Genomic DNA, 25,756 nt, shown 5'->3' with positions numbered 1-25,756 from the left:
CAGACACTAAGTTCCGACGAATTTCCGGAGCATATAATACATCATGTAGGAACAAAGTGCGTCCACCACGCATAATTAACTGGCAGATGCAAATTCCTTTAACTTCTGCTTTGGAGTTGTTCCCTACATAGATCCATTTCGTTCCGGTCGGAATCCGTCGGAACTCCACGAAGGCATCTCTGTCCTTCGTTACATGGTCTGTTGCTCCCGAATCTACGGTCCACAAAGGATTAGACTCAGTAAAAAATACAGAATTTGACACATAGACAAAGTTCTCAAGAATGCAAGGGGAGTTTACCTTCTTTGGCTCGCCGCAATCACGAGCGAAGTGGCCCTTCTTGCTACAGTTGTAGCATTTCACCCTCGACATCTTCTTAACAAAAGAACGCTTTCCTTTGTCTTGTTGATTAAATTTTGGTTTCTTACCCGAAGAACTTGCTCCCTTGCCTTTCCACTTCATAAACCTTTCGACGCGCTTGCGCTTAGAGCTCGAAGCCCCATGTGAGCTAGAACCAGCATAATAGATGTCGGTTTCTGGTTTATCCGCCAGGAGGCGGTCCTCCTTTAGCTCTAAGTGGCGCACTGCATCTTCAAAGGTTTTGATGTTCTCATTGTGAGTTAGGTGCAACTTCATATGCTCCCAACTTTGAGGCAAAGAACGAATCACTTGCTTGCACTTGCTTTGCTCATCGGTCGAGAACATGGCCGGCATCCTTCGACTCATTAATCATGTTTGACATTTTCCTTAGATGTTGTTTCATGGACTGACCATGTGGCTTCTTATATGAGTCAAATCTTATAGTGAGCTGTCTAAGCTTGGTTACAGATGTATGACCAAACCTTGCTGCCAATGCTTCCTACATCTCCTTAGCATTTTCAAAACGCCTAAACTCTCGCATGACATCATTTTCCATGCTACTCAGCAACGTGATGCGAGCAAGGGAGTTCTTCCTCTTCCATACAGCAAATGCATCCTTATCTCTCTTATGTTGTGCAGTGTTTCCGTCTTCAGGCTCTACCATAACCAGGTTAAGAGCTTCAAGAGCCTCTTGCTCTTCCAGCACATATTGGATTTCATATGCCAAATTTCATAATTATCACCGTTAAGCTTCTCTCCTTTGTTCAGTTCAGCAACTATATTCTTTGATGCTGAAGCCATGGTATCTGAACATTTCAGACATATACGCACGAATTATTAATGCCACTCATTTATGCATCAATTTTACACAAACTGATTATATTAATGAATAATTTCACATAGGCTTTAGATTCGAAAGTTCACTATGTTCCCAATCATCATCAAAAAACTTAATGTGAAATTACCGTTAATGTAATCATTAAGGTAAAATTACGTTCTTTAAAGTTACTAAAACTTTTAGAACTCTCACTCAACCAGATAATATTAATAAGACAGATATTATAATATAATATTACCATAAACTATTCATAACAGAAAATATCCGTCAACATCTATTCATTATAGAACTATTTACATGAGGAACAAATCCATCATAGGAAATAAACATTAAACACCAACATAAAAAGAACCATCCACCCAAGATATTTAACACCAACCTATATTGAACATATCCATAAGAGCTTATGAAAAAATAGATAAACACAATCAAGTGGTGATCTGCTTACTATAAACCGGAAATGACTCATGAAAAACCTCAGGAAATTCTATTTTCTTTGGCATCCAAATGGAGGCACCCGGAAAACCCCTAGATTCGGGCAACGTATTGCGCCGAGACCGATTCAATGCAAGGGTTGGTACCATTATTATATAAATACATATTATATATATATATAGGGTTGGTCCGGGTTGGACCAACCCTAAACTCTCAGGACCGAGGACCAACCCACACAGTGCAGGGTCCAGGGATCCTAGGACCAAAGACCGACCCAGACCCCCTAGGAACCGGACCAAGACCAACAGGGTTGGGTCGGTCCAGGGTCGATCCAGGGTCAACCCTGGACCGATGCTCACCCCTATATACATTGGTCCAAAGAAGAAATCATCACCTTATCTTAATAGCGAAAAAGTTAAGGATTACATCGTGCTATAGTCTGTAGATTTGTGTGAGGGAGGTAATCCAGAGTATGGATAGGCTTTAGATTAGACTAGATTAGATTAGATTTACTTAATTTTTTGGTCAAATGTGTATTGAAAATTGAATTTTGGGTCTTGTTGGCCCAAAGATAAAGTTCATAGATGATATGCTATTTCGGTCCACCATAGTAAGCTCGACGAATGTTATATAGCTTTGCAGCACAGGCAATTGATGAACCCATTCGGCTGCTTATTAGATCTTTTAGGCCCATATCAGATTTCAAATCGCCTTTCATTTTCAAAGTGCAAATTTCTTTCTTTTTTGGGGTCGGATTCAAAGTGAAATTTCACATGGCCGTTCTTCCGGCTGAAATCCAATATCTCACCCTGCATTTTCTGTTCCCATGTGCAGTTTGGTCCCATAAACTATGTGGTACAAAATCTTAACGACTTCCTTAAATTACATAAGGTTAATACCACGAAAAATCCCAAACTGGTACACCCATAACAAAATTAACCCAAATTAATTTTTTGACAACCAAAAACTCCAAACCGGTACACTTGTGACAATTTTACCATCATTTAATTTTCGTTAAATTTTATCGTCAATTTTTTTAGTTGCATGACACGTGACAGTTGACGGATATACCAATTTAGGGTTTTACCCTCCGTTTATCACAAGTTTACCGATTTGTGATTTTTCGTGGTATTAATCCAAATTTACCGGTTGTCATAAATGTACCAGTTTAGGGTTTCTAATAAATTTATCAAAGGAGTACCAGTTTGAAGTTTTTCGTGATATTAATTCAATTATATACGATGTCTCTAGATATCAGAACTTTACGCAAGATGGTCGATTTAATTCGATGAATTTTCCCACTCATTTTCATCCCTAGATCAAGAGGATTAATGTCCCTTACTATACTGACCTAGTCCCTATTCTCGAGTACCCTTCTCAAGAGCTTGGAAGGTTGATTATTAATGATACGATCCCTTTAAAAGAACATATCGACAATTAATTTCATGTTTGGACCACTCGCTCGAGCTCATACGCAACTCGAATTTTTATCTATGTTAAAGAAGTTAGCGAAGCACTTCACGAATTTTTATTTACGATTTAAGATGGATTTTCTCGGTCATTTTTACCCTTCTCAAGAAACGCCATGTGCTGTGAACGGAGAGGGGATCGCAAGCCCAAGCGCCACGGGGCTAACCCAAATTTGCATGGCGCACCTGTGCCGAGGCCTAGGCACTACTACTCCACTCCATGTGGTGGACCTGGACCATATCCGTACGATTGGGCATAAGGCTCCAATACGTTTTTTGTGGAAAGACCAATATTACTGAAATGCTACATTTGACCCGAGCTTAGCTATATAGGTAGAGGAGAGTTTCTTCATGTCATTGTTCTACCCATTTCTTCTTTGGCCAGCAATATACCAGCTTCTTCATGCAATTCTCATGCAATCTGCAGGGGTATTCCCGAAAGAGTTTATCCTTTCAGCAAAGGTGCTTGTCGAAATTTATGCCACTTTTGTTGCGCCGGAAGCAGTATATATGATCCAGAACGGCTGCCCACTGCACAGGAACTGGAAGAGAAGTCAAAACCATTTACTTGTTTAGAGATCTTATCACTGTTTTCTCAATTTTTTTGCCATATTGTTTACACCAAAAAGTGGTAAAAAATCATAGAAATAGGCATCGGGAGCTTTGGCGTCGGTAATCATGGAAATAGGCATTAGGCATCGGGAGCTTTGGCGTCGGTAATCATGGAAATAGGCATCGGGAGCTTTGGCGTCGGTAACTTACCGATAGTTCGCAACTTACCGATAGTGGGTTGGCATCGACAACTTACCGACAAAGCTTATGGATAAGAGTGGTTATTTAAACGTGGAGAGTGCCTAAAAATAGGAAGATAATAACCACCGTTAGGAAGTTACTTTTTATTTAAAATTTAAAAGTTGTAAACGCTTGTACGGGATTATAAATATCCCAAGTTTGTATTTTAAAGAGGCCCCCGAATCAACAACAGAACTCACGTTCTTTATCAGTTTGTCTTTCTTTTATCTTTACATTTCCTGCACTCGTACCTTTACATTTGGCCAAGGCCATTATTTTCCTGCAATTTACAAGCTTTAATTCTTTAGGAGTAGTTCTAATGCTCAGATTCACGTCGCCGAGTCGTCCTCCGATATGAATCTTCATCCCCGGTGCTTCGTCGTCGAGTCAAATCCCGGCGTAGTGCCGCCGCTCTTTCAAGCTTCGTCCTCGAGTCAAATTCCGTCGAAGTTTGTTTCGATAGTACTTCCTAAACTTTTCCGTCGAGTCAAACTCCGGTTTGGTTTAGGTTTATACAATTCCACGTTGATTTTTATGATCGCTTGGATATTTCCTGTCAAATCACCACAGAACCCGTCCTTCAATTAAAAGCCGAAGATCCATTTTCGGTGTTTGTTTCCTTACGGATTAAATTACGGAGAAACACATATATAATGGGTTTTTCTTGGATGTACATTGGCATTAATTTTATTTATCATGAGACGCAACGGCATAGAAATGGCAGTTCCATTTGTTTCTCGAGTTTTGCTTGTCAAGATCAAACTCTATCAGATTTTATGCTTTGTTATTCTGGTGGAAGTCTCAAGAATTATTTATCAATCTTCCCCAGATTTTAAAGCTTACATCCAAACTTTTATGCCATGTCGTGCCTCATTTCCTATGGTATACTGCTTGGACGAATGTTGAAACCAGAATCCTTTACCATGTGTGCGATCGCTTTATGTACCATGTGTGTGATCGCCTTATTTCAATTGGTGAAATTTATGCAGCAGGAGTTTCTTGTACCCATATATGAGCTGAAGAAGACTGAACTTTGTAGCAACTGTCAGATAAATGGAGCATGCAAGGCAGATCTTTCTCTCTTCTCTTACTGTCATTATCGAGAAGGCGGGAGGGATATCAGTTTGTTGCTTCTCGAAGAATGGGTAAAAAAACTTTTCGCAATCAATTTTGTTGAGCTTCTCAAGAATGCCATCGCCATGGAATCGCTATTGACTGGTTCAGGTGGAGATTCTGTGTAGCTGCTAATTGCCATTTGCGCTGTACTTGAAGTCCTACGAAGCGTCTCTACCCTGCACTCGACTTTTGGTCCGCCGCAGGGTTGGCTTCAGGGTCCGCCTAGTCGCCTACATCGTTATGGACGGACCCGTTTAACTCGCAACTTGCTTCGCAGGGACTTCCCTCAGTGTTGACCAAGAAGTCGTTCTGTACATCTTTATCAATTCATTGGCTTCAATTTAATCTCGTTTTCAACAAGAAAAACGAGAAGGAGAATCCTCGTGATAGAAGTAGCCTTTGCATGACACCCCACTCCCACGTGATCTAAAGTTTGTATCCCTAGGATTTCATGTGATGTTTGTGAATTATCGCAGAGGTGGGTTGTCGGTCTGCTAAAGCGCCTGTGCGAGAGCTGCATTCATTAGCCGGCAAGCGTGCTTGCTGACGCAATAGCGTTCGCTGTTTATTAGATGGTCCCGGCTCAAATAATTGGCCAACATCACATTTTCGATTCCTGTCCTCACTAGGTGAAATTTGACTTTAAAGCCTCGTAGGTCTCTAGTTTCTTGGTAAGTTCGCGTTACGTACAGAGACTGTGATTCTAGTTGCCCATGCTGCACAACTTCGACAAGTTTCATTGAGATAATAGAAAGGTCAATATCCTTTATTTAGTCCTTCATGTGTGGATAAACACCTAGCAATCGCAGCTTAATACGCTGGACGAGTACATCTCAGCTTATTGATCACCACTACGTGAGCAATGACTCGATCTAGTAATAGAACTAGGCAAATGGCCTTTGGTTGTAGCAGTCTAGATTGTTGCCGTATCCCACCTTCAGCAAGTCGTTGTATCTCTTGTAGAAGCCGATCCGGTCCTCCACCTGCGGGTTCGAGCCCTTCCCGCACTCGATCCCGCCGTTGATGATGTTGGTGATGACCCCGTAGCCCGGGACCCGCCCCGCCGCGCTGTCCGCGGCGGACGGCTGCCACTGCCCAGTGATGACGGCGTGGCACGAGGGCTTCGGTGACTGTGCTGTCATCCAGAACCAGAGGGCCGTCTTGAACGAGATGACTGGGTCAGTCGCGACCGCGTCCGGGTTGCTCAGGAGGTCGTAGTTGATGGCTTTCCCCGCCGGGCCGTAGTTGTAGTTGCTGGGGAAAATTGTCATCAACCAAATATATCAAAATCCGAGAAAACCTATCTTTCTTAAATTCAAACATGTACCGACCAGATTCATGCCTATATAATTATATACAACTAGCGAAAATCATAAGCAGACTTAGTCTAGGTAAATACCGTGACGATGAATTTAGAGAATACTATACATAATGAAATTGAAGGTTGATTTTATTTATCTTACTAAGAGATTTGGATAGGACCACGTCCGTAGTATTTCTTGCCAGGAGCACAAGGCCATTGTTGGTTGGCAACGCAATAGTCTCCAGGATTGCCTTGCTCTTGCAAGAAGCAATATCCCCATGCATATGGACCGTCCGGTGCACTTGCCCATCCACCTATAAAATACTTGTTCAATGATTGCATGAACCATGCATAATTCAATGGAAAACCCGTCTGTTTTTGCCAATGAAATTCGTCTTCAACAACGCAAGGCAAACTCCCAAGTAACGACTTGAAACTAAAATGATTAGTTGAGGACAAAACACCTGTGGTTTCGTGCGATGTCTGAGCCAAAAATGCCGCGATCTCTCGCTTCCTCGTGTCCGTGTCGCCCGTCGTCCCGAACCCGCCGAACGACTTCGCGGCCGCGATGAACGCGTTGTAGGTGTAGAACCCTTTGCCGGGGCAATTCCCGTCGTTCCGATGCTTCAGCATCTGGTTGAACATGTCCTGACTGATCAAGCCGCCGATGTCCCCGCCGCTGCCGGAGGGAGTCGGCGTTGGTGTGGAACCGCTAGGAGTACACTGGCTCTGGCAGCCGTCACCGCAGTAGGCAGGGGTGCTGCCGCAGTAGCCGAACTTGCTGCAGCACAGCCCTCCAACGCACTTGGCCCCGCCGGCTTGGCTCCCGCACTGCTGAGCGGCAGCCCCAAGCGCCAAGGCCAGGAGCAGCAACGGCACCAAAGACCCGAGCCTCATTTTCTGCGAAATTATGTGTTGTCTTTAAGGTAGTTTGTGTCTGTGGATGGAGTCGGAGGTTTGTGTTGGTGGGTATTTATAGGAAGCGAGAAGCAGAGTTGAGGATCTCTGACTATTCAACAGACTCGACCGATAGGAGGAGTAGCTAGTGAAGAGTCTTCCTCAATTCATCCAACGTTTGACATTTTGCGTTCGTACGCGGAGGCTTGACCATGCTGTGCACCATTTGACTTTCATCCTACGCCGCGTGTCACGCCCGATGGCGCAAACTCGTTCGATCCTCTTCAGAGCATCTCGTACAACACTTCTTGTCGATGTATATACGTGATGCTTCAGGAGAATTAAATGCTTACTCACAATTTCGTCGGAAGGATCCAACGACGCTGGAGCCAATTTGAATTCGGAAGATTTTAGATAGAAATTTCCGTGAAGAAATTGTATTTCTAACGTGACTCTTGCATATACTCCATCCGCCCGTTCCACTTGCGAAATAATGGTAGAAATGAAAAAAAAAGTTCAGATTTATGTGATTCGATTAGTGTGATTTACGTCCACAGAAAAGATCGAGACAAGCAGGTCGAACCTTGTAGTCGTGGTCGAGTCATTTCATTTATTTGGCTTTGGTGAGCCTGTTGTAATGTAAACGGACCACGGAAGCTAACCGGGATCTTGCAATTTATGTCAATGCGAAATCAACGAAGAAATAAACGAGAAACGATAAAGGACACTGATATTTACGTGCATCCATGGACAGAGCCAGCGACTAATAATTTACTAATAATCACCGTGTCCACGTCCGTGCGGCCGAAGACCAAGAACGTCCTTCGAGCCGCTCTTCCTTTGGTCGAAGGAATGCACGTCTGCTTCTTATTTCTTGTTCTTCGTGCGGCGCTCGTCTTCAAGAGCTACTGGTATGGTTATAAAATCAGTGGACATATGCGTGTCCCCTTCCGTAATTTTAACAGAAAAACGAGAAGGAGAATCCTCGTGATAGAAGTAGCCTTTGGGTGACACCCCCCTCCCGTATGATCTAAAGTTTGTATCCCTAGGATTTCATGTGATGTTCGTGAATGCTCGTAGAGGTGGACTGTCGATCCGCTAAAGCGCATGCGCGAGAGCTGCATTCATTCGCCGGCAAGCATGCTTGCCGACGCAATAGCGTTTGCTGTTTATTAGATGGTCCCGGCTCAATTAGTTCGCCAACATCACATTTTCCATTCTTATCCTCGCTTGGTGAAATTTGACTTTAAAGCCTTATAGGTCTTTAGTTTCCTGGTAAGTTCGCGGTACGCACAGAGACTGTGATTCTAGTTACCCATGCTACCAACTACTGCAAGTTTCATTGAGATAACAGAATGGTCAATATCCTTTATTTAGCCCTTCACGTGTGGATAAACACCTAGCAGTCGTAGCTTAATACGCAGGACGAGTACATTTCAGCTTATTGGTCACCACTACGTGAGCAATGACTTCGATCTAGTGATAAAACTAGGCAAATGGCCTTTGGTTGTAGCAATCCAGATTGTTGCCATATCCCACCTTCAGCAAGTCGCAGTATCTCTTGTAGAACCCGATCCGGTCCTCCACCTGCGGGTTCGAGCCCTTCCCACACTCGATCCCGCCGTTGATGATGTTGGTGATGACCCCGTAGCCGGGGACCCGCCCCGCCGCACTATCCGCAGCGGACGGCTGCCACTGGCCGGTGACGACGGCGTGGCATGAGGGCTTTGGCGACTGTGGCGTCATCCAAAACCAAAGGGCCGTCTTGAACGAGATGACCGGGTCGGTCGCGACCGCGTCCGGGTTGGTCAGGAGGTCGGAGTTGATGGCTTTACCCGCCGGGCCGTAGTTGTAGTTGCTGGGGAAAATCGCGATCAACCAAAACATATCAATATCCGAGAAAATCGATCTTTCTTTAATCCGAACCTATACCGACCAGATTTGCGCCCATACAATAATATACAACTAGCGAAAATCATAAGCAGACTTAGTCTAGGTAAATACCGTGACAATGAATTTAGAGAATACTATACATAATGAAATAGGAGGTTGATTTTATTTAACTTACTAAGAGATTTGGATAGGACCACGGCCATAGTATTTCTTGCCAGGAGCACAAGGCCATTGTTGGTTGGCAACGCAATAGTCTCCAGGATTGCCTTGCTCTTGCAAGAAGCAATATCCCCATGCATATGGACCGTCCGGTGCACTTGCCCATCCACCTATAAAATAATTGGTCAATTATGTTGGAACCATGCATTATTCAATTGGAAAACCCATCTGTTTTTGCCAACGAAATGGTCTTCAATAACGCAAGGCAAACTACCAAGTAATGACTTAAAACTAAAATCATTAAACCTGTGGTTTCGTGCGATGTCTGAGCCAAAAATGCCGCGATCTCTCGCTTCCTTGTGTCCGTGTCGCCCGTTGTCCCGAACCCGCCGAACGACTTCGCAGCCGTGATAAATGCGTCGTAGGTGTAGAACCCTTTGCCGGGGCAATTCCCGTCATTCCGATGCTTCAGCATCTCGTTGAACAGGTCCTGACTGATCAAGCTGCCGATGTCCGGCTGCTGGGCGGCGGCTCCGAGCGCCAAGGCCAGGAGGAGCAACGGTATTAACGACCCGAACCTCATTTTCTGCGAAATCATGTGTTGTGTTTAAGGAAGTTTTGTGTTTGCGGATGGAGTCGGAGGTTTGTGTTGGTGGGTATTTATAGCAAGAGGAGAAGGACTATTTCAACAACGGGCTCGGACCGCTTGGAGTAGCAAGCGACGGTCTTCCTCCAATCATCCAAAGTTTGACATTTCGGGTACAATACGCGGAGGCTTGACCGTGCTGTGCACCATTTAACTTTCATTCTGCACCGCTTGTCACGCCGATGGCGAATACTCGTTCAATCTTCTATAGAGTATCGCGTACGACTCTTCTTATCAATGCATATACATGATGTGATACTTCAGGAGAATCGAACGGCTCACTTACAATTTCCAAATAGCTCGCCGGAACAAAGTAACAATGCTAGAGTAGATTCGAATTCGAAGGGTTTTAGATAGATCTATCTGTGAAGAATCTATATTTCTTATGTAACTTTAGCGTATACTCCATCGGTCCTTTCCATTTGCAAAATAATGGTGGAAACGAATAGGAAAATCCAGATTTATGTAGTTCAATTTATGTGATTTTACGTCCACAGAAAAAGTTGAGGCAAGCAGTCCAACCTTTTAGTCGTGGTTGAGTCATTTCATTTCTTTGGCTTTAGTGAGCTTGTTCTAATATTAATGAATGCAAAATCACTGAAAAAATAAAACGAGGAACGATAAGGGATGCCAAATATTTACGTGGTTCGATCCGATTATAGGTACCTATATTTACGGAGAGAGCCGATAGCAAATAATCACTAATAATCAGAGAATCGGAGTTTGCGAATGCTAACACGCTCTAGTGTTTCTCACATCTATATTAAATCCAAACCCCCAAGTGTTTATAAATAAACAATTCATTGAATGTAAAACTCACAGCACAAAATCACTGTGCCAAGAATGTCATGCATTTTGGTCTCCTCTTCGAGCCGCTCTTCCCTTTGTCGAAGGAATGCACATCTGCTTCTTATTTCTTGACAGAGAAGAAGGCCCCATCTGTTTATGCTATCAAACTTGGATCTAGTCGGATTCCGTAACGGCTCAAATTCCAGACATAATTTTAACAGAGCCCATGTTTCTTTCGATAAGGTTCGAGTCAGGAGGGCGATCCTCCCAATGAACTGACCATACCCCAAACCGACACGGGTGAACAAGTGGAGCATACTAGAGCGCTTGAGACAACGATAACTTAATGGTGGATCGGACATCAATCGTAAACATTCGACGCGAACGGATCCATTTACGGTTCCAAAATAATTTCCCGAGAAAACAAGATCGAATTCGCACGGCAAAAGCGTTCACAGATGATAAAGATCGAGCCGTATGTCTCACGGAGTTTAACCCCATGACTTGATTCCATGAATTCCTTCAGTCAAAGAAAAACCCCCCATCCAATTCAATCCAATTCAAGACCACGAGGAAGTACCGATCGTGCGGGACTCTTTCTCGGTTTTTTGTCGCCTTGATTGGAGGAGGAAATTGTCGATCGAGTAATGAGTACTACTGATTTAACACGATGCTTTGATTTCTTAGAAGAGACGCTACGGACCGGCGGCCTTATTGGTGTAACTCTTTTGACCCGAATGGCTTAGTTTAGTTAAATTACGGTCGAGTCTCTCGAGTACCATTCTGTGGACAGCTGTTAAACCTTCTGCCGAACGAATTCATGAAGGCCGTCGAAGCTCCTATCGAACTAATTTATTTCGTTTTTCAACACTTGGATCTCATTTGTGTTGCCTCGTGTTTTCATGTATGGACTTAGTCGACAATTCGAAGATATCTTATATCAGAGCTGTCTACCACCCACTACCTAAAGTCAATGCCATTGATTAGAGCGAGTTGGTTATAGTCTATACATCGGTCCAAAGAAGAAATCATCACCTTATCTTAATAGTGGAAAAGTCAAGGATCACATCGTGCTATAGTCTCTGTAGATTTGTGTGAGGAAGGTAATCCATAGTATGGATCGGCTTTGGAGATTAGATTAGATTTATTTATTTTTTGGTCAAACGTGTGTTGAAAATTGAATTTTGGGTCTTGTTGGCCCAAATATAAAGTTCATAGGTGATGCTATTTCGGCCCACTAGAGTAAGCTCGACGAATGTCATAGGTCTGCATAAGCAATTGATGAACCTATTCGGCCACTTATTAGTTCTTTAGGCCCATGTCAGAATTCAAATCACCTGCAATTTTTTTCCTCGCTCCTTTCTTCTACGTACATATGATCGGTATATACGGAGATTGACCCTCCAACCTAGTACTCTCCCCCTCCCCTTCCAAATCCCTTTACCAGCAAGGCCACATGCCTGTTGGCCAAGTGCAATTTCACATGGCTGTCCTTCTGGTTGAAATCCGATATCTCATTTGGCATTTTTTTCCCATATGCAATTTCGTCCCGTAAATTATGCGGTAAATCTTAATGACTTTCGCAAATTATATACAATGGTCTCTAGACTTTAGAATTTTACGCAAGATGGTTGATTTAATTCGATGAAATTTCTCGTTCATTTTCATTCCTAGATCGAGAGGTTTAATGCTCTTTACTATACTGACATATAGTCCCTAACGAGATTCTACTCGAATATTCTTCTCAACAGCTTGAAAGGTTGATTACTAATGATATCGCCCTCTTCAAAGAACATAATGACAAATAATTTCGTGTTTGGGCCACCCACTCGGCGTATACAACTTGGATTTTTATCTTGTTAAGGAAGTTATTGAAGTATTTTACGAAGCCCGAATTTTTTTTTTATTTGCAATTTAAGGTGGATTTTCTCGGTCATTTTTGCCGGATGCGTTTCGATTGCGGGACATGCCATGTGCTGGAGAGGATCGCGAGCCCACCCGCCACGTGGCCAATCCAATTCGCATGGCGCACACTTGTCGAGGCCAGGGCACTTCTCAGTCCATGTGGTGGACCCACACCCGTACCCATTGGGCACAAGACTCCGTCCCAATAAATATTTTTTCTTTTTAGGAAAAGTCCAGTGAACCCGCTTTGGATTGACCTTTTTTAAGGTGAACCCATTATTCATAAGTAGCTAAGATCAATAAAAAGTAAAATATTAAGTGACGTGACATGTTGTGATTACATTTTAACGCAATTCATTATAGGATGAATACCGCAAAAAACCTAAAACCGATATATCTACGTGTGACATTTTGAATTTCGACCCACTTTCGAGATTTATGAAATGATATTATCATCAATGCACTTTCTGTTATATTTCACTCGGAATTGGCCATTCTTGAGAATACTAACCGTTAGGGAATGACTAGTTAAGATTTCGGTACACACGACCCAAGAACTCGAACCTGGATCGACACTTCGACCATAAGGATTGACGAGGGGATATTTTGGGCCATTATAGGCCGATCCAAGAATGATTATGGAACAATTTAACGATGTTATACAATTGAGTCATGGGTGATTCCGTTTAATCGTTGTATGCATTCCGAACGTTCCAAAATCAATTTCTAACGATCGTGTCATTCAGAACTAGTGATTGACCCTCGTAATTACATGACAACCGAAGTCACCATGGCTCGAGTAAACTTAAACGTGGATTGATATCAAATCAACCACGGGTCGACAAGCGTAAACCCTAAAAGCCGCCCGTTAGTTTGAGATACACGAAAGTCGCGTTTGATCGATTTTGGCCACGAATTGGAATCCGAACTTGAGTATCGAACTTTCAAGGATATCAAAATTATTATATTGGACGACGCCGCGTTAAGCTCGCTTTATTATCGGTTTGCTCAGAAATTCGCGAAAAAGGGAAATTTGGCTCGAAAATTGGAAAAGACGATTTTACCCCTATGTGTTCTAGAGTTTATTTGTTGAGTGGAAGGACATGTTGGTCTTTTTCCCTAGTGGCCGAAAATCCTCTTAGACAACTTTGCCCTTGCCCTTTTTGATTAATTACAAAATTGCCCTTCTAGAAACATTTTTGCAAGATTTAATCTTGGCCTTTGGATGGAACTTGGAGAGCAAGACTTGATCCTAGCCTTTAGATCTTTGCTTGGGCATCAAGAACACATCTCAACCCTTGATCTTGATTGAAGTTTCAGCCCTCTTTCTCTCTCTCCTCACTTTCTCTCTTGCTCTCTCTCTCTCTCTTCATTTTCTCTCATTCTCTCCCCCTTTTGGCCGTGAGCCTCACCACCACCCACCAGCACCTCAGCCCACGTCCCTTGGTCACCGTGGACCACCGTGAGCCGCCCCCAAGCTACCGTTCACGCCCGGATCAGCTGCCGTTCGCCAGATAGCCGTTTGGCCGCCGCCGTTCGCCGGAAATTCCAAATCTGGCCGTGACTTGCTGCTGCTGTTTGGGCTTGGTTTCTAGCTTAGATTAGTGGTAAGTAACTCCCTAAACCTTGATTAGGTTAGTAGGTTACCAATGGATAGTGTTTAGGGGTTGTTAGGGTAATTTAGGGGTTATTTTAGGGGTTATGGTAGATGCTGAATTAAGGATTTGTTGGTGGCTGGATTTGATGATTATATGGCTGATTTGAATGTTAAGATAGGTAGATTATGTGACTTGAGCTTGAGCATATGTTTAATGTTGCTAATTGTGCTTAATTTGGCTAATTATGATTGTTTAGTGGTTGTTTTAAGGGAAAAACCACCAAAAACCCCAAACTTTGCCATCTCAGGACACATTTACTCCCGAAATTTTTGTGACACCAAAACCCGAACTTTGCTTTTTAGTGACACATTTACCCCAATGTATTTAGTCCATGGGCATTTTCGTCTTTTTGCTTTTTCTTTTTTTTTTTCTTTTTTTCCTTTCCTGCGAGGGGGCCTCACCGATCCTGGTGAGGGCCGCCCATCGCCGGATCCGCGGCGGGGCCCTCGCCGGCTGCCGGGGCGAGGGGCGGCCCGCCGGCGCGGCGAGGTTCGCCCTCGCCTGGGCGAGCGAGGCGGCCCGCTCGACTCAGCGAGGTCGACCTCGCCAAACTGCCGGCGAGGGGCCGCCCTCGTCGCCTGTAGCGAGGGCGACCTCGCTGGCTGCCGGGCGACGTCCACTTCGCTCCGGGCGAGCGAGGCGGCCTCGCCGGCTGCCGGGCTGCCCTCGCCTGCTAGACGGCGAGTGGCGACCCTCGCGGCTGCCGAGCGAGGGTCGCCCTCGCCCGATCCGGGCGAGGGCCGCCTCGCTGCAGCTCCCGTGCGAGGCGGACCTCGATGCCGTGCGTACCAGCATGGCGGCGAGGGCAGGCTCGCCCGGGCACAGCGAGGGCAGGCCCTCGCCCGACTCTGCGAGGCTCGACCCTCGCCCGACGCCTGCGAGGGCCGCCTCGCCTTTCAGGGCGAGGGCGAACCTCGCTGACGCGCGGCTGGCGCCCCTCGCCGGATTCCGGGCGAGGGCCGCCCTCGCTGACGCCGGCGTAGGGCCCTCGCTGATCCGGATCCGGCAAGGAAGGGCACTCGCCTGGGGCTCACGGAAAGAAAAAAAAAGAAAAAGCAAAAAGAAAGACGAAAATGCCCATGGACTAAATACATTGGGGTAAATGTGTCACAAAAAGCAAAGTTCGGGGTTTTTGGTGTCACAAAAAAGTTCATGCAGAATGTGTCACGTATGGCAAAGTTTGGGGTTTTTGGTGTTTTTTCCTTGTTTTAATTAAATTCGTGGGTTAGTCTTGTGGCTACAATAATCATGTGATAGTGGCCGAATTGGATGATTTGGACATTGATCATATGGCCCCCATTGATTCTAGATTGGTTAATGTTAATTTTAGAGCTTAATTAACATGATTATGTGCTAATTTTGATGGTACGGTTTAGATTAAATTAGGATGTGATAAAATTTGATCATATGGCTTATTAGAGATTTGAAGTTGATCGTGTGACTTTGATTGATCATCGCATGGCTAATTAGTCGATTATGTGCCGATTAAATGTTTAATGACAATCGTGTGGTGGATTAGTTGTTTAATGCCGATCGCATGGTTAATTTATTTAATCATGGCTGAGTAGTTGACTACGGCTTGATCGAGTGGTTGGAATGATGATTTCGTGGCCTAGAACGAAGATCGTATGGTTGAAATTGATGTTTTATACGAAAACGAGTGCGATTCATGGCATATTTATTCGTAGTAAATTGCACGTCATAAACACTTGCATTGGCTAATTAAGGAAGATTAAAATTGGCAATGCGTGGTTGTTTACGTGTATGGCCGTGATGAGTTCCGTCTAAGACGAGTTCTAGACGATGCCCGGCGGAAGTTCGGATGCTGTCTGGTACCCGACTTGTCGGGGGGGTTCGATCCCAGATATTGCCGATCGCGGTGGAGGCCGGATCGGTGCTCCTAAATGGAATGTCGTCCGGTACCCGACTTGTCGGGGGGGTTCGATCCCGGATGTTGCCACGCCCAAAGTAGTGGGGTGATGCATGGCTATGCCGGAAGACCGACGGGAGTTCGGTGTGACCTATGGTGGGTCGTTAATAATCTGGATAACTTCGAGTGTTATGTGCATAAGGTACGCTTTGCGCTTGATTATGGGATAAAATCGTGAAGCACGGTATGGAACGGGCCGAAGTGATTTCATCTTATAATCGAAACTCGTGTGAATGATTGAGTATGTCTGGATTATTATTGTTGTTGTTATGCATATTGATAGTATGCCATGGTTGTGATGCAAATCGAGACTTTGCATTGTATGTAGTACCATTGTTTTTTTGATAGGAACTTACCCTATTGGTTAGAATTGCATGATTAGGGTGCCGGAGGTACGTATTGCCCTAGTCGAGGCTTAGGCAGTTTACTTATTGAGATTTTATCTCATTCCCCGTTGTTAAACATTTCAGTCCCCCGTCCTTGATTATGACTGAGCCTCCGCTACGTTTCGAGGTATCAACGGAAACGGAGCATTGGGTGACTGAGTACCCAGTTGGTGAGGATGGAGCACCGCCAGGATGCTGTGGAGGTTTTTGATAGGGTTAAAGATCCCTATCTTTTTGGAGCTCCTCTTTTGAATAGAGTAGTGGAGCAGATCGACCACCCTATCCCTTTTTGAGTATGCGTGGTCTGGGTTTGTGGCCTTTAGGAAGGCTTGTATATGTTATCGTTGTATGTGACGTTAAGTTTATAAAATGGTTTGTTAGTTTGTTTAAATTGTCTCTCTCTATTATCCCGTTTGAATGTTTGTTGAATAGAGTGTTCGTTTGGCTTCCGCGTATATTCTCTTATTCAATGGTAACGGGTCGGCGACGAATCCTGGGAGTCGCATTCTTAACAACCGCGGTGGAATGTTACGTGTTCGTAGGGTACGGGGCGTGACACTATGACAAATTTACCTCAAATTAATTATTTAATCACTAAAAACTCTAAACCGGTACCCATATAATAAATTTACTCCAAATTAATTTTTTGATAACAAAAAACCCCAAACTAGTATACTTGTGACAAATTTATCCTCCGTTAGTTTCTATTAAATTGAATTAAAATCACGAAAAATCACAAACTAGTATATCTGTGACAAAAGGAGGGTAAAACCTCAACGTGTTATCCAACTAGCAATTTGACAGTAAAATTTAATGAAAATTAATGGAAGGTATATTTATCACAAGTTTATCGGTTTGGAATTTTCGGTGGTCAAAAAATTAATTTGGAGTAAATTTATTACAGATGTACCATATTGGGAGTTTTCGTGATATTAATCATTTACAATAAGACATTTCGTTTAGCTTATCAATCTTGTAAATCCACCTTAATCTACCCCACGATATTTTAAAAAAAAAAAGCATTCAGGTGTTGGCCACGAATATATTCAAAAGTGGGTTGTTGAAGAATCACTCAAAAACTTTTATTAAGTCAAGCAAACTTATTGATCGCATTGCCACATGTCTGTCCTCAATTTGAAGGACTGAGAATCCCAACTAAACCTCACATTCAATTCGCAATTGATTGATTTTGGAGCCTATAAGAAAGGCCAATTGCATTCCATAAACGTGGTTCGAAACAAAACCTCCAATTAGGGAGGAAGAGCAATCATTTGACCCAAGAAAATCACATGAAGGCACCAAACATTAATGGTCTTTGGTCCCAACCCCACCTTTCAACGAGTGGGTCAAGTGCAAAACTAGTGAAGGAAAACGCAATGCCATCGCCAGCCTCTCAAGCTCGTGCATGCTTTCTCATGTTGCTGTCTTTGGGTGGTGGACGAGAAAGCGATTGGGGGGTCATTATCGGTGTTAGTTGTCTCTTTAATTATGACCCCCAACCTTTGTGGAGAGAAGAAGAGCACACATGCGCTGTCTTTGACATGTCTCGCGTTTCTTCACAAGGCAATGCAGTGTTATGATTAGTAGATCCGATGAGAGTTAACCGAGTTGAGTAATCGCGAAACGGGTATCCCCGACTACCTCTTGCTAAACTGTCTGGTGTTACTACTGCCGGGCCATGAACTAATCGATATGGTTAAGTGGAGAGAAATTATGGTGTATACCAAGTGCATGTACCACCAAACATAATGGTTTAATCTGGTAAGATGCAATAACTTAGCTTGAACTCAACATAGTGAGTTCGTGTGCACAAAAATATTTTTCTTGCATTACATGGTTACTGTAATTGCATTGCGCTCTCCAACGACACTCACCAGATTGAAGGGTCCCATTCCCACGTTGACTACAGTTTTCTGTTGGGAACCTCTTCCAAGCGCCACGTTATCGTTATGATCGTCCAGAAAGAGGCGAAATAGAAAGCTGGGAGTCACAGGAGGCATGCTAAAGAAAGCTCAGAGTCACAGGAGGAACGCTCATTGCTCTCTCTCTCTCTCTCTCTCTCTCTCTCTCTCTCTCTCTCTCATTTCAAGAACTTGTCCTTTGATAGTTTCTTCTGATAGTTGATCACAAAGCTTTGAAATTTGTTTGCGGTGAGAAAAAAAGAACAAAAAATAATCAAAGAAAGGGTCAAAATGATTTGGCGCGAGAATGTTGCTTCACCGGTCCTTATTTCTTGATTATGTTCTCAGTTTCGGATAAAATGAGGAAAGAACAACAAGATTTTGTGTGGGGCTTGCTTGGATTGAAGAAATTGTTGAAGGGTCGACCCCCATTGCTCAATCAAGTGGCGGAGCTTTCTTTTCTTTTTTCTCATCTTCTGTTTTCATTTACATTCTGGAGCTTTCCTGCATTATTGAGCTCCATAAAAACAGTTGATTTTGGTTAATTACTCAAACTTCATTTTCTATCGGACAAACCAAAACATTAATGAGTGGCAAGTTTCTGTCTATATCAGGCAGTGTCACTTTGATATGTCAATTTTAGAGAGCATGATATGAGTCCAGTTTAGTTTATATTGTAATGTAATTCTCTCTAACTCACAGACAGAGTCTGCCTTTTGTGGTTCTTACTTGCTGAAACTGCAACTCCTTTGTACCTCCAGTTATGGCAGTTGCTCAATTCACCAATGGACCTTGCTGGGGTGTGGCCGGTAAGGAAAGGGAAAGAAGGCCATTTGTGAATTTGGACCGCGAATTGCCCTTAAACAGATCGGAAGTCGCTCAAACTGGTGGCCACTCCTCGGTGAACAAGAGGAGGGTATCAACCTTCGGTGGCGTTTCTAGGCGCTGCCGGTCAATCAGTGATCAGCAAGCATTGGATTTTGAATTGCATACGGATCCTTATCTTGAAGATATCTCGGCGTCAACCAATGGAAGTGCACTGCATGAGTAAGGCTCAGTAGCTATAAATTATTACCTCTTTCTTTTGATCACTACATGCAATTGTTCCCTCTTTTCATTAGTTTCCGCACCCAACACTTCGTTGCCAAAGCACTTCTTGCAATGTGCTAATCCTATTTCATGATTTTTGGACATGTATCAACGATTACTTGCTTTGGTTATGGTAATACTACTTGCTCTGGTCTCTAATGTGACCTTGACATGACAAAGTCCTCTCTTTTTCGTCTGGCCATGAAGGGTTATCCCATTCAAAAAGCCAAATTTGAAATTATTGGGTAGATTTTACCGTATTTTAGGTCGCGATGGGGTAGATTTCAGAAACACAAAGGCATGTCAACTTAATCCGAGTAAAAGAAAGTCGTGTCCGACTTCACTGTATTTGGTGAGCACCTGACCCTGTATTTGCTTTGGGTGTCATTTTTGGACAAACAGGTGCCGCCATATGATTCTTTATCACCTGAATTTTTCATATGACTGGTTTTCCACTCACTGTGTCATCGATTCCTGCAGTGAGTCGACACAACATTCAAAAGACTCCCAAAATCTCCAGACTGAGCTGATAATGCTCTCTTTACCTGCAATTGCTGGACAAGCGATTGAGCCTTTAGCACAATTGATGGAAACAGCTTACGTCGGTAGACTTGGTACATCCTTGCTCTTACTTGGATGGTTTTGTCTGTTAAGCTAAGCATAGTTTCATGTTAGTGCCTGGCACTCTTCAAATATGTGCCTCCTGGGAGTCTTACCAGCAGGATAGATATTATTGGTCATAGAAAGTTGGGACACTGTACTTAATAGCTACATCTTCAAAACTTATAGAGTTACTAGTCCTTGTGCTTTATATTAAACATCAGAGGTGCTTCCTGCTTATACATTTTGTCAAATCAGTTTCATAATATTATCCTTTCTTCTCTCAGTTTTCTCTTCCCTTTGAATTGAACTTGCATCAATAAATTTTCCAAGCAAAGATTTTAACCTGATATTACTTGCTTAAAATCTCACTCGTGTTCTGATGAAAAGGACCTCTGGAGTTAGCATCAGCGGGCGTTTCGATGTCGATCTTCAACATCGTGTCTAAGGTCTTTAATATTCCTCTCCTAAGTGTTGCAACTTCATTTGTGGCTGAAGACATTTCAAGGAGTGCAGGCAACAATTCAGCTCCAGGTAAGTACCCTCTCACCAGAAAAGAGAGATTGATATAGCTGGAAATTCAGTTGCACGCTCAGTTCGAATTTCCCGATGCGCAGGTGGTCAGCATCAAAACGGAACCTATGAAAGGAAGGAGCTGCCTTCAGTATCTACTGCCTTATTATTAGCTCTAGCAATTGGTGTCTTTGAGGCACTGGCTTTGCACTTCGGCTCGGGATTGTTTCTCGACATGATGGGCATATCATCAGTGAGTGGAACTTTCTCGGTCATCGATACTCACATTGACACTCAGAGTAGGTCTCTGGTTCCAAATGGCACCTGAGTCTTCTATTCTGTGTTCAATGTCTTTGCTCTTTGACTAGTGTCGGCATTTAAAAGCTTTTACATTTTGAACAGGGTTCGTCTATGCGAGTACCAGCGGAACACTTTCTCAAATTAAGAGCTATCGGTGCTCCGGCTGTCGTCGTGTATTTGGCCGTTCAGGGCATATTTCGTGGCTTCAAGGATACAAAAACGCCCATTCTGTCTCTAGGCAAGGATTTGGTTTACCGTCTGAAATTAAATTGAAAAAAAGATAATGGAGGTCATTTATAACATTTTGAATTTTCTGGACCGATCAGAATGTGAATATGTGTGAGCATTTAAATCACAGCAGCGAGATCTTGAAATGATTCATTATTGACAACCAATCAAAATCTCATTTGTTATGCTTTTATCAATTTCCATCTCACTCACTGATGTGGAACTCTTATCAACAGGTTTGGGCAACTTTTCTGCTGTATTCTTCTTTCCAATGTTCATGTACTATTTCCGCTTCGGTGTGACCGGTGCTGCCATTTCTACAGTTTTGTCTCAGTATGTAACTCTTTCTATTACTGCCTAGACTTCTTACTCATATATCGCGTAAATGACCATGCTGAGATTCTTTTTCTGCAGATACATTGTTGCCTTTTTTATGATTTGGCATCTTAACAAGAGGACTGTCTTGTCACTTCCTAATGCACACAATTTGCATTTTGGCGACTACCTGAAATCTGGTGAGTGGATCCTCACATTGACTCCGATATTTCTCCTGGGATAACTATTGTCTTACAGTCTTGCAAGAGAAACATCATTACCTCCTGACTCATTGCACAGACATCTGATGTGTGGATCAAAATGTACTCCTTGATGCTTTGCCTTGTAATCACCTTGTTGCTTCTATAAGTACTCGTTCTATAGCACAAGTACATTGTCATTAATAAGAGTAATCAAAGAAAGATGTTCTAAGTTTCTAACCAATGAGCCATTTTGCTCAGGCGGCTTTCTTCTAGGTAGAACTATAGCTGCTGTGATGACCATAACTTTGAGCACATCTATGGCTGCTCGTCAGGGAGCATTAGCCATGGCTGCACATCAGATATGCTTGCAAGTCTGGTTATCTGTTTCCCTCCTTGTCGATGCTCAAGCAGCAGCAGGCCAGGTAACCGATCTTCAACAATGTCTTATCTGAAGTTGGAATGCTAACCAAGTTTTCCACGTTTTCCCTCATTCATAAATGAGTCTCTTTCCTGATAAATATGCATGCCGATTATGGGAAGTTAGTTTATGTGGATACCATATTTTTCTGTTCATTCAAAATTACCTCTCGGTGTTCAATAGGCCTCCCCAAAACAGATTGTACATTTCAGTTTGGCTTTGGATAAGTGATTCCCTTCTTCAGGAAGGATTGAAAGGAAAAAAAATTTGAGGACCTTTAACTCAACCTAATATCTAGCTGCAACTTCTAAGATGGTGAATTCCCTTTATCCTGAAAAACAACTCATCCTTTGAGCAATTCTAAGCTGGAAAAAATGTTCCGGACTCACTCATCTACCTTGTATGTTATCCAATTGATTAATTGGATGGAATAAGCGCACTAAAAGTTCTTAAACTTGTAAACTAACGGAAATACTTGATCGCCCTTTTCGGATAACTTTTAAGACTTGATTGCACATTTTGAAAGCGTCGGGACTTGATTGTATGTTTTGAAAACTTTAAGATTTGGTTGCAGTTTTGCTACGAGTTTTAGGACTTTTGATGCATTTCTCCCTTTGGATTTGTAGTTCTTTCTTAATCTTACTCAAGCTCATTGTTGTTAACTTTGAAATGAATCTCCCCTTTTATATTGATGTCTTCCTTTTTACCAGAACGGTGAGCATACTAAGATATTATACTGAATCATCTGCTAAATCTGGTTCCTTTCTTAGGCTATGATTGCGAGTTCATTTGCAAAAGGTGACTATAGCACTGTAAAGAAAATTGCATTCTTCGCTATTAAGGTAACATATTTGGACAGATTACCAGATTGTGGTTTCTACCTTGTACTTAACCTAGATTTGATTTCCTTTTTAGGCTTTCATGTTTCATGACTTATAGTAAGTTTTCTCCAGACAGGACTAATTACCGGTGTGTCCCTAGCTCTGTTGTTGGGGTTGTCATTTAATGCTTTAGCAACTTTGTTCACCAAGGACGCACAAGTACTACAAATTGTTGGATCAGGCTTATTGGTAAGCTCCCTGACTAATTTTCGCTCTTCTGGGATTTTTGTTTAAAATTAGCTTTTCTTTTCAGTTATATTGATTCTAACTCAATCTATGTTTTGACCCAAAAAAACTCAATCTATGTAGTTTGTAAGCGCCAGCCAACCGATCAATGCTCTGGCTTATATTTTTGACGGTCTCCATTACGGTGTGTCGGACTTCTCATACGCAGCTTGGTCTATGGTAAATAAGTCTCACCTAGCAAATTGCATGTCCGAGATCTGAATTGGTTGTTCTCACGCTATTTATTTAGCACGTCTTCTGATAAGTACACCAATGATGGGCAGATGGCCGTGGGTGCATTATCTTCTGTGTTTTTGCTCTACGCTCCATCCATTGTCGGTCTTTCGGGAGTCTGGTCTGGATTAACTCTTTTCATGGGCTTGCGCACATTAGCCGGATATGCAAGGTGCGGAGTGCATTTTCCCTTTGCTTTTATTCTTTCTCCACTATTTGTTAGCAGTAGCATTCTTTAGCATCTCTAATCCATGTTCCACTCTGCTTTTGCCCATCTCTGGCTTTCGTGTTATATTCAAGAGGTCGTGCCGCTTCCCATCAAATGGACATTTATTCTCGTTTCACCTACTATTTGTTCCTCTTGATGCATCACATTATATCTAGTTGTGACATTATTCGGCAATCAATGCTTATAAGATCTGACAAAATTGTGCCGTGCATTATTAGATTAAGCTCAAAGGAAGGTCCATGGAAATTTTTGCACGGAGACGCCTATAAGTTGCAGGTGGGTGGTAAAACTTTCATTCTTAATGATTCTATTTTCATAGTCCATTATGGTAATGTTTCTTCAACGATCAATGTTCTGTATGTGCTGTCATGTGATACTATCCTTAGCTTATGAATTAAAGAAAGTTTGACATCTGAAAGCATTAATCAGTGAAAATGCTGTTAACATCAGATTACAGATATCGCCGACTAAGCAGTTTAATTTTTTGAGCAATTTCTTTTCCATCATCGAAACTTCTGTTAAGTATACGCTATCTTGAATACGCCCAATACTAACATATTACATGTTCCGTCGAGGATTAGCTTAACCTCTCGATTCGCTTCCTTGTGCAGGTTGCCATTTGAGATGAGAATCAGGAGGAGACCTGTATTGGCTTCGTTTTCGTTCGCCAAGTTTCTTCTTGGTTCCAATGGAGTCACACCACCGTTCACACTATGCGTGGCTCTTGTATAGTTTATATATAGTTCTTGTACTCAACTCTTCGTACCGGATGAGTTCGCCACTCCTGCAGCATTTGAAACACGCTTAGTAACATCGGTAAGGCCTCAATATGTCTCAATTCTCTCCCCGAATTACTATCATCATTGACTATTGTTGCTTTGAATGTCTGTGCTAATTAGATGCTATGTAGTCTGTGAATTTACGTTACAATTGTCGTGGACAGAGAGATTTCGCGTATGCATCTACTTTGGAATGACAAATCCTAGGTCTCTGCTTTTCTTTGCTCTTTTGTTTTTTGGGCTAATTGAGGAAAACCCGAGATTAGCATTTGGGTCCAAATTTCGCAAATCTCGATTAGTATCCGGTTGCAAATATGATTCCGAAGAATTCAGAGAAGGAAAAATCATGGTGTAGAAATCATCTATTGCAAGTGTATCTTCGACCAGCAGACAGCTTTACTCATGAATCGAAAAACCAAAAGAACATCACAATTGGATCATAGAGACGACCCAAAACGAACTTGTGTTGGGGAGAAAGAATCAATTTCTAAGAGCAGACACGGCTCTTGCGAGAGACGATTGCGACAACTGAGAACGTAAACAGAAGTCAGACGAAACATTGCAGGCATAAGCTACAACATTTTGCTTGCCGTCTCTTCTAACTCCGAAACATCGACTTTGTCCGACACCAAGTCACCAAGTCCTCATCGCAACCATGTCCGAGTCAAGACCCGACTCATGATCCATCACAAGTGGTCGCAAATTACTATGATCCTCAGTTGTCAATAATAACAAGCGGAAACAAGATTGGTTTTGAACATTTTGTGTCTTTGGATTAGATGATCACTCACTCGACTCCATCGCATAGTTAATTTCTCACGAGGTTGGCACTACGAATGAGACATCAATGGTGACAGAGTATTCCAAGCTCGATGAAGAAGCAACAGAAGCCATTGCATTGACTTTCACCTTGTATGTATGGATCTCCACTTCGGAGAATGACGTAGCCCTTCCACATTCTTGAACCCAAAACTCCTACAAACTTTCCCTCACGAGTCCATGAAAGTGAAACTCTTCGGTCTGCACCAGACCGTGTCCGAGTCAAGAACCGACTCACCTAGAAGCAAAAAAAGCTCGCTGAAGGCCCCGGCTCGCTCTCTGTCAAATCTAGGCTCCCATTTTAGCAGCCATGGTTCTACACCAACATGAGTCCTTTGACCAGCTCCAACGACAGGATAGGTCGCTGCTCCAAGAGTGAACAATCACATGCTGCGCGGCACCATGACGGGTTGGGCACGGCGCATGTTTAGGTCTTGAAAATGTCTGC

The 25,756-nt window shown here is 43.0% G+C and overlaps 3 protein-coding genes across 5 annotated transcripts; 1 reads left to right on the top strand and 2 right to left on the bottom strand.

Annotated features, from left to right (window-relative positions):
- Window positions 1-5,753: 5,753 nt before the first annotated feature.
- Window positions 5,754-7,252, bottom strand: LOC115668720 (endochitinase-like). The gene is made up of 3 exons (XM_056320520.1): window positions 6,776-7,252; window positions 6,472-6,625; window positions 5,754-6,262 (listed from the first exon to the last, which is right to left on the bottom strand). Exons 1-3 carry the CDS (start codon window positions 7,206-7,208, stop codon window positions 5,893-5,895), a joined length of 957 nt encoding a protein of 318 aa, XP_056176495.1. The 5' UTR covers window positions 7,209-7,252; the 3' UTR covers window positions 5,754-5,892.
- Window positions 7,253-8,556: 1,304 nt separating this feature from the next.
- Window positions 8,557-10,857, bottom strand: LOC115683647 (basic endochitinase-like). 2 transcript variants are annotated; one of them, XM_056320521.1, is made up of 4 exons: window positions 10,727-10,857; window positions 9,567-9,846; window positions 9,277-9,430; window positions 8,557-9,066 (listed from the first exon to the last, which is right to left on the bottom strand). In XM_056320521.1, the coding sequence occupies exons 2-4, from the start codon at window positions 9,841-9,843 to the stop codon at window positions 8,697-8,699; spliced, it is 801 nt and encodes a 266-aa protein (XP_056176496.1). In that variant the 5' UTR covers window positions 9,844-9,846; window positions 10,727-10,857; the 3' UTR covers window positions 8,557-8,696. The 2 variants fall into 2 exon arrangements, with proteins under 2 accessions (XP_056176496.1, XP_030464063.2); XM_030608203.2 differs by lacking the exon at window positions 10,727-10,857 and having other exon boundaries at window positions 9,567-9,890.
- Window positions 10,858-18,614: 7,757 nt separating this feature from the next.
- Window positions 18,615-24,640, top strand: LOC115683664 (protein DETOXIFICATION 45, chloroplastic-like). Of its 2 annotated transcripts, XM_030608227.2 has the most exons (15): window positions 18,616-19,068; window positions 19,237-19,522; window positions 20,045-20,178; window positions 20,555-20,698; window positions 20,782-20,930; window positions 21,080-21,215; window positions 21,442-21,538; window positions 21,620-21,720; window positions 21,982-22,145; window positions 22,912-22,983; window positions 23,095-23,211; window positions 23,332-23,427; window positions 23,532-23,653; window positions 23,929-23,986; window positions 24,322-24,640. In XM_030608227.2, the coding sequence occupies exons 1-15, from the start codon at window positions 19,062-19,064 to the stop codon at window positions 24,331-24,333; spliced, it is 1,695 nt and encodes a 564-aa protein (XP_030464087.2). In that variant the 5' UTR covers window positions 18,616-19,061; the 3' UTR covers window positions 24,334-24,640. The 2 variants fall into 2 exon arrangements, with proteins under 2 accessions (XP_056176668.1, XP_030464087.2); XM_056320693.1 differs by lacking the exon at window positions 23,929-23,986 and having other exon boundaries at window positions 18,615-19,068.
- Window positions 24,641-25,756: the final 1,116 nt, after the last annotated feature.

The sequence above is a fragment of the Syzygium oleosum genome, unplaced genomic scaffold (assembly GCF_021117445.2).
Source record: "Syzygium oleosum isolate NSW1041296 unplaced genomic scaffold, Sole_v2.1 Sole_v2.20, whole genome shotgun sequence".
NCBI classification, from domain to species: Eukaryota; Viridiplantae; Streptophyta; class Magnoliopsida; order Myrtales; family Myrtaceae; genus Syzygium; species Syzygium oleosum.
Note: the sequence above shows the minus strand (reverse complement) of the source record. Positions and strands in the feature narration are given on the sequence as shown.

Bases quoted from the DNA above. Each gene is read 5' to 3' on its own strand.
- LOC115668720 (XM_056320520.1), bottom strand. From the start codon at position 7,208: ATGAGGCTCGGGTCTTTGGTGCCGTTGCTGCTCCTGGCCTTGGCGCTT. The intron at 6,626-6,775 runs GTGTTTTGTCCT...AGTATTTTATAG, and splicing joins GACATCGCACGAAACCACAG to GTGGATGGGCAAGTGCACCG. The intron at 6,263-6,471 runs GTAAGATAAATA...AATTTTCCCCAG, and splicing joins GGTCCTATCCAAATCTCTTA to CAACTACAACTACGGCCCGG.
- LOC115683647 (XM_030608203.2), bottom strand. From the start codon at position 9,858: ATGATTTCGCAGAAAATGAGGTTCGGGTCGTTAATACCGTTGCTCCTC. The intron at 9,431-9,566 runs GTTTAATGATTT...ATTATTTTATAG, and splicing joins GACATCGCACGAAACCACAG to GTGGATGGGCAAGTGCACCG. The intron at 9,067-9,276 runs GTAAGTTAAATA...GATTTTCCCCAG, and splicing joins GGTCCTATCCAAATCTCTTA to CAACTACAACTACGGCCCGG.
- LOC115683664 (XM_056320693.1), top strand. The intron at 20,179-20,554 runs GTACATCCTTGC...TCTGATGAAAAG, and splicing joins AGCTTACGTCGGTAGACTTG to GACCTCTGGAGTTAGCATCA. The intron at 21,216-21,441 runs GCAAGGATTTGG...TCTTATCAACAG, and splicing joins AACGCCCATTCTGTCTCTAG to GTTTGGGCAACTTTTCTGCT.